Raw genomic sequence first — 8,963 nt, forward strand, 5'->3', positions numbered from 1 at the left:
TCCCTCAGACGTGTACAGCCGTAACCGTTCGTGGCAGAAGAAACGCCGACTTCGATGCCTTCCCTTCCTTTGTTCCAACTCGAGACTTCCGCGGAGCGAATTTGTACACTCGTTTCGAGTTTCTACTCGAAGCCTCCTCGAGTGCCCCGATCGAGGAAATCTTATACGAGCATTCGGTTTAAATGATCACACGCGTAAGGCCAACTCCGATCGACTTTTAGTTTTCTTCTAAAAACTTTTGAATTTTCACGCGAAGATATATCTTAAAAAGATATATTATATTCAATTTTTTAAAAATCAATATTTTTAATGGTGGTTTCACATTTTTGGAAATATTGATTGAAATAACTGTTGCTCGATACATTTGTATGGATAATAAATTTTTAGAGGAAATAATAGAGTATAACAAGATTAACAAAAGGAAAAAATTAATCAATTTTATCTTGTATCATTTTATAATTCTGTAGATTCATTCAAAGAATGTACTCCCATAAAAATTCTGAAATTATATTTATAATAATTTTTTATAATAATTTCTAGAAAGTATTATAAATACTAATATTTCTATTAAACAAATTGAAAATTCCATAAATTCCTCAGCATTTTCAAATTTTATAATCATTTCTCATTGCTGTTTTGTTATGCAATGATTGAATGTATGAACCATAATATAATTATAAATATATTATAAATAATGTATGAACTATAATTATATATAATAAGCATTGTAATATACGTGTAATAATATTCATCTAAAATATACAATAATATGATTGTACAAATATACGTGTCCCAATAACCAATACCATTGGTGTCACAATCAAAACATAAATTTTCACAGCTAACCATTTAATTCGAATCTTTATACAAATAGCACAGACACAGAGAGTGGAAGAGGACAAACTTTACGCTCGAATCGTCACTTAATTCGCTAATTGTCACCGTGCAGCCCGAAACGAGGCATAGAATCAGCTTCGAGAACGGATGTGAGCAACAATCGACAGATGTAACTTCGTGCTGCCTCGACCTCGCCGATGACGTGAACCATTAATTACCGGAAACGTGACCCGATGCCCGGTGACACGGCTCATGTGCATCGAGTGCAGCGAGAGAAGATATCACGGTATCACGAGCATCACGAAAGAAACGTGGGGGACTCGAGCAGGGAGTTTTGCATCTCCCTGCCCAATCACTTTCTCTCTTCCAACTGTGCTTGAATGATTCTCATCCGTCTAAAGTACAATTGGGATGATTTTGTATCTTGAGAACGTTGATATCAATGATATAAATTTCTTTTTTTTGAATCAGATTTTGAGATTTAATCCTATTGTTAAATGAAATTTTGAGTCTTAAGGACATCAGATAATAATAGATTTTTAAATGATTCTTGAGTAAAATGGGAATGAAATTAAGGGGATGATTGATAAGATTTGATAAAATAAAGATGAAATTAGGGATTGATAGAATTTGATTGAAGATTCATCTGTTAAAAATTCAATAAAACTTGGAATTTTATGAACATTTATGATTTTAAATAATAATAATAATAATTTTGAAAAAATTTTTGCTCTTTAAAAAAAAATCTCCTTATTTACAATAATATTTTTCCTTAAATCGATACAGTTATTAATGATTAATATTTATACAATTTTTATATCAAAAATGAATGGCAAATTTTTATATTTTATTATGAATAAAAGAATAATTTTTAATAGATTAAAAACAATTAAACTAGAATTTAGAATTAAAATAGCAGAATGATATAAAAATCAAGAAAATTTCAAATTATTATTCTGGAAATATTACGACGTGTCGAATGGCGCAGTATTTGGAAAAAAATGTTCCATCAAGCGGTTTCGTGAAAGCAGTCGAATGCTTTCTCTCGCAGTTTCAACGATTCTTATCAATCGAACTGACAGTTGCCAATAATTAGGTTGCGAGTTTCACGATTTTGTCGAATTTTATTATTTTAAAAAGTTCCGTGAAAATGACCATAGTTTCACTAATTTCCATTTTTTCACTCTTTTTAAAAAATTTTTTATCGACCAATTATGACCGATTACGAACAAACGGTTCTTTCAAACGATCGCTATATTGTAGTTGAAGCGTTTTCTGGTGACAATTATGATCGTGAATGCGAAGACTCAAAAAAATATTTTCTCATTTTATTGGATGATCATTTTTCAATAATAGGTGTTGGAATTTTTTCACAATTTGAGAATTTTTTTAAGAATTATTAATTGATATTTAATATCATTGAATTGAAGATTAAATGACACTTTCTCAATTTTACAAATAACTGTTTCTTAAGAAATATACTTCTTTAACGATTATTTTATTAATTGACATCGTTGAATATCAATGAATATTTAAAAAAACACATTATATATTTACTAATATCAGTGTTTCTTTTTCTTTCTCATCTTTCTCATAGACAATTCTGTTTTTATTATATTTATTATTATCAATCTTTCATTATCTACTTAAGATATAATGATATTATAAGATAAGATAAATATCGAATAATTGAATTGTAATAATTGTAATTTTAGAAATATATTTTATAAAAATTATATTTTATTAAAATGACATTAAGCCAGAACGTTTTTTTTTCTTCCAAATATCTTTTAAATTTTAAAAACGTTCTCTTCAACCACTTTTCACTCACAATTTTCAAACCGAATCAAGCATCACGAAATCTCTCTAGAATCAAGAAAATATTAAAACTACGAATTTATTTTTTACTTTCCGCTGTAAAAGACTAACAACTTCTATTGATAATAACTTTACCATCCAGTTGCGAGAAATACTCTCTAAATCCACTCTCGAGAGTTCTCCTCTGAAATATATATATCCTCATTTTAAGATAAATATCTCTCGTCCAAGCGTCAATCTCTTTCTCTACATCCAAACGTGTCAGGGTGGACGCGGTTCACCGCAGCTCGCGTGGTCCGCAAAACCGCGAAATTTAATTGCTCGTTAGTAAAACGGCCGTGGCATTGAATCGTCGCGGGAAACTCGACGACCTTGAAAGTCGATCCTCGTGGCCAGATGGTCGCGCGTCGACAAGACACGTAACGCGCTCGCTTCTCAATCGGCCAGGTCCCTCCCCCTCCCCCTTTGCCACCCATGCCGGGCAAAGATCGGAGGAGAGAAACTCGGAAAGAACGGAGAAAGAGAATCGCGCGTTCCGAACACGCTGTAAAACATATATTTAACGGTAGTCAGGTACCGTAGCGAGAGAGAGGATTGTAATCTTATACGTTCCAAGTGGTAGGTATCGGGTGTTGCTTGTTTCAAACACCCGGGGAATATTAATGACCCATGCCGTTTTTCGAGGGACCCTCGTGAAGTCCCTCGATCGAGCGGTTTATGAGAAGAATGAAGGCGGAAAGGTTGTTGCGGCCGATTACCGACGATTAGATGTCGATAACTTACCGATAATTGGCAATGGATAATCTGTTACGTATTGGAAAATTACTGTCATTTCGGAGGGATCGGTAAGCATTGTCCCCTTGGTTGGAGAAGATTGTAACGCATAACGGGGAGAGAAAGACGGTTTGGGTTTCACGAGGGGACTTAAGAGTAGGATTATTGCTTCTTGGATATTCTCGCTCGTAATATGAGTGTCGATGTTGCTGATATTACGTGCGTTGGATTTCTATATCGATTGATCTGACTTTCGCTTTTAAAATTTGAGAATCAGCCGAATTGTTATAAAAAAAAAAGAATAATTTCTGTCAAAATTTAAGCTAATTAATTTTCTGAGGAATTAAAATGAACATCTTAGAATGAACATCAGTTATTTTATAATTTAACATGTTAAAATAGAGACAATATTAATTTTCTTTATTTAATGTATTTCTAAATATTATTATATTTCTATCTAAAAATAAATATTTATATAATGTTAGAAACATTTAAACGAAATAATCATATTCTTTATTTTTAATAAAATAAATGTAATATTCTATTACATATTTATCAAAGAAAATATGAATACGAATATAGAATATTTTAACTTTCTTAAAAATTACAACAAACGATAATCTAAAACATCTCCACAGTGAAGTTTCTCAAGGAATATTCGACAAAATCTCACAACAGTCTCGCTCCAAATCGGCCCTTTTCATTCTAACAGATCATCATCGTAAGAAACACACGATCGACCGCGATTGAATCGAACGAATACACCGGGGCATAGTTATTCGCACGAGCATAACCCGGAAACGATGATCTGACACGAGACCGGGGTCCGTGAACGTTGACACCTTATTATCGTGCCGCCTCGGGCCGCGATCATCCAGGGAGAGAAGAAATTGCTCAACTCTCTTCGCCATGGCGAAAGTCACCGACTGAAAAGAATGGCCCGCTAAACTATATTCCGATCGGAAGTCACGCGGAATAATCCCATGCCAAGGCTTTCTTCCTTCCCTTCTCTCTCTCCTCGGCAAAGAATCGCTGTAAAATTCGATCGACAAACTCGCGATCGCCACGGTTCAATGAAGAAACGATCCTTTATCCAATACTCGAGACCTTCTTGTCGCGGCTTATACAATATCTTTCATATTTAAACAACTGGTACACGATGCTAATAAAGAAACTTGATCGAAGTTACGGAGAAATATTATGTTTGATAAAATGAAACGACATTGAACAAAATGATGGCAGTTTATTAACAATCCTTGGATATTGTTGAAATATAGGTGAAATTGAAATCGAATTTTGTTTGAAAACAATTATCTAATTTAACTGAGAATAATTAGGTAGAATTGAATCGAACTCAAAGAAACTTTAAGAATCTAATTACTTTAATTGAATTGATATAATTGCTTTTACCGCATCAATGAATAATAGAACTCTAATGATTATAATTATAAATATTAATACTATATGTATTCTATATTCTATATAAATATAAACTTTATACATACATATTTTTTATCTTTATAATAATTAATTGATTAACCTGCCATCCAGACATTATATTTTACTTCTCCAAGAAATCAAAGAAATCGAAAAATCACCATTGCTCAACATATATTATATACATTATTCCAACATCCACGCACATTCATCAAGTCTTCGCGCGGTTTTAAACACGGAAAACACGGAACTCAACGAGGCGTCCATGCCTCGGCCATTTAATGATGGCAGCTATGGCGTAAAACCGTCATTACCGCCAATTACAATAAATCCCGAACCCGTATCCCGCTTATCGTTTTTCCACGCGCGCAGGCGCGGTCTAATCTATAATCCTACCGATGTAACGGGTTCACGATGCTGCTATGCGCGTGCGCGAGAACACTTGAAAACGAACGAGAAGATTCAAGAAGGACGAAAGGTAGGATCGAATCGAATGCGTGCCTACATGCGTGCATGCGTGGCGGACACGGCTGATCATTTTCCCCGGCTACACTTTCACGACTGATGATCGGGTAGCGTTTCAGAGGCGATCGACTCTGTCGACTGGTCAGATTTACGCCACCCCATGATGCGTACGTGCCGCGGAATCACGCTGTCGGCCACTCTCGGCCCACTGAACACTCTAATGCCAGTGCAAACGCGGCCACCTACTGCCTACCTGTTGGCTGTTGGCTCAAGCGAAGCCGACACACATTGAGTATTCGCACGGAGACAAGTGGAATTAATATAGATGAACAGAAACGACACGGTTATTACAGGCTTGTAACAACAGTTTGGCACTTTTCGATAATTTTCGCACGAACGATACGATGCTTTGCTATTAGAAACACAAGACTGAAGACACACGAGCGTAGACCGTTACAATTCGATTCGTAACAATTCGGTACTTTTCGGTAATTTTCGTAGCGAAGTCGTGCGCATTTTGTCATTAGAGAACACACAAATGTTCGCATAGATGTAATTACACGAAATCACTTATTTGTATTGAACCATAATTTAACCTCTTATATCTTTCTCTATATAACCACTATATGCTATTATTTAATAAATTGATGAAATTTTTTGAGCTTGTTACGTAATATGTTTTTTATATCCTTTATATCCTCCTTTAGATTTTCCTTTTTTAGAGAAAAGAAACGTTTAGTTATTTTTTAATACTTTTGCGTCGAATAAAACAGCCACTTGTTAGGAATATTATTACGTCATTGAAAATTATTATTCGTTACGCACTGTTATATTTATATGTCTATACATTTAATATTTTAAATCTAATATTTTGGGATATAGAATCTTCCTAGTATAATTTCTAACGAATTATAAGATAATATTGAGACGCTGCTTACATTTCTATACGGACTATGCGAACATTTCATAAAAATCCACCATGTTTATGTTTCACTCTGACATCTAATATCGAAGCATCGCCCGGACACTGTGCTATTATTCCCTATCAATTATCGATCGATTTGCATAGCGCGGAATGCTGTGTGCCTGCCCACACCTCGAATGTTCCTGTTACCATGAAAGAATGTAAAAGAACGACCGATGAAACGATTCCAAGACACGGAGCGCATTGTATGGATCGATGGTGATTGTTTCCTGGGTGAAAGCGCGATGGGATTTTTAAGACGATGCGTGTATTGTATGGGAGGGTTAGAATTTTTGTTGAATAAAAAATCAGAACACTTTGAAGTAAGTATTCCTTCTGTCAAATCTTTTAGAAATTTTATAAGCAAGAAGAATAAATTGATTTTAAAAATTTCTTAAATAGTGAACAAAATTTGAAGGTTAGAAAGAAATTTATTAGAATCATTGTAAAAGTGATAGATGCAATTTGTGTTATAAATTTCTAAATTTTCAAACATGATACATAAGATTCAGCCTCTTTCCGAACATCTTCTATATTTTTAATTTTTATTATTTATTATAAATTTTGAAACTTTGAAAGACTATAATTTTCTAACACGAAAAAAATTTGTCACGTGTAAAATATAATATATTCCAATAATGCTCCAAAGAAATATTACAAAATATTACAAAAACAATTCGAATGTCACTATACAATATATCTATTCTTAAAATTTCCTTGAGACTTCGAGACACATATAAAACAAAGAATCCAACAACACTCTAAACGATCCAACCAACTTTCTCAATCTCTCAACGAAAACAAAAAACGGAAAGGAAACAAAAAATCACACAACTCTCTTCGTTTCGAACTTCAATTATAACGGTCGCGTGGCATTTACCGACGAGGACGTTCGTTCCACCACAAGCTTTACGTTTTTCCAAGACGATCAACGAACGTTCCAAGCGCAGCATGTGGCGCGCACATTGTTGCACCGTGAGGAACGTGGCGCACCTTTCGGCATAAGCGTCGCGAAACGCCCAGCCTCGTCGTTTGTCAATCGAGTGGCCCGCACCGGCATATGAACTCGAATCCCAAGCAAGTCATGTTGCCACGCCGACTGTCATCGATAAGGCACGATCGATAAACGAGACAAATTCACGCCGCGTTACGCCCACGCGAATTTAGATGCGAGACAAGGATCGAAAGCTAGGGAAATTGACGAACTCGCGTATTCTTGTAAATTCTACGATGACGAAACATACGGTCTTCCTGGTTTCGAAGAATATTTTTAAATTTCAATTCGAGAATGTGAAATTTGAAATGGAAAAAATATCTACTTATTAATAAAAATATAAAACAGAATGTAATGATATTTATCCGAAATTGTGAAATTTCGATAATAAATTATTATTTTATTTATCTATTCGTAATATTTTATAATATTAAAATTAATACTTTCAACATTTATAATTGTTTATATCATAATGAAATTTATATTATATATCTCTATATAGAAAAATAATTTTTTCCTAGCTTTTTAATAATTACTATTGCTTATTCGAAAAAATTAAGCTGAAAAAAATTGTTCTACATTAAATAATAAATATGATACGATTTCAATATCGTATTTCAATCTCTTTTTTCTATAGATTACGGAACTATTCCAATCTTTTTTAATTTTTTTAATTTTCAATATTATATGCCATAATAAAACTTTTACTCAAAATACGATTAAATTTATTTGTAAAATTTAAATAGAAATAAAACTAATATTAGAAAAACGAAAAAAAATATATAAAAATATGTATTTACGAACGAACAATCAAAGCTTAAATATACTATAATTCTTCCAAAAAAAAAAAAAAAAAAAATTTCAAGCACCTTCGCTTCCAATCATCCCATCTCCATAAAAGTCCAAATTTTATTAACCGTACCTGTATCCATGTCTGTCTGTCTCGTAATTCAAAATAAATCATCAACCTGATCGAAAAACACGTTTCCCTGGAAATTACTGGTTTTAATCATCGCGCACAAGTCCATTAAGAGCATAAATTATCCCCCCCTGTGTTGCAATTTGCTTCCACTACCGTGCACGCGAGCAGTTTCTCGGTTTTGTATTCAAATAGGCGCTCCTTTTCCTTGTTCCGTTAGGCCTCCGATACTAGGCCTGTCTGTCTCGATCGCCTAGATCTGCGTGCCCGGTTTATCGATCTAGATCTCTTATGAGCTCGTCCGCACGATTGTACACATCTGTCTACTCACCCCAAACAGAGACAGGGCCCGCAGCGTCTCGCCGTCCACCTCCTCGCCCTCTTCCTCCTTTCCCTCCTCGACGAGAGGCGGGCCGTTGGCCGCCACTTCCGCAATCAGTGTGTCGTTCGAGTCACACTTGTTCAAATTCGTGACTTCCTCCGTGGTCAGGGTCTCGAGGGAGATCGCGTCGTTCCGCTTGCAACTCTCCTCACCAATGCACTCTCTGTCGTTCATGGAATCCCTGGCGTCCTCGTACAAGGACGTCCGGCTCCTCCTCAGCTCGCTCGCCCGGCCCTCGTCTTCGCCCAGCCTCGCCAGAGTTTCGTCCTCGCCACCTCCTTCCACCTCCTTCGAGAGATTGGCCACGGGATCCGGGGAGAACGCGGACGGCTCTTCCAACGGCTCCCTTCTTCCGTCCTCTGTCGTCAGAGCG

At 35.3% G+C, this 8,963-nt stretch overlaps 1 protein-coding gene across 1 annotated transcript in view; it reads right to left on the minus strand.

The window, feature by feature from the left end:
* Window positions 1-8,963, minus strand: part of LOC102680287 — a 105,878-nt gene that overhangs the window by 44,055 nt on the left and 52,860 nt on the right. Inside the window, exon 3 of the mRNA XM_031508921.1 lies at window positions 8,540-8,920. Within this exon, the coding sequence (XP_031364781.1) occupies window positions 8,540-8,920 (381 nt within the window). The remainder of the gene's footprint in view (window positions 1-8,539; window positions 8,921-8,963) is intronic.

The sequence above is a fragment of the Apis dorsata genome, unplaced genomic scaffold, assembly GCF_000469605.1.
Source record: "Apis dorsata unplaced genomic scaffold, Apis dorsata 1.3 scaffold_113, whole genome shotgun sequence".
Lineage (NCBI taxonomy): Eukaryota > Metazoa > Arthropoda > Insecta > Hymenoptera > Apidae > Apis > Apis dorsata.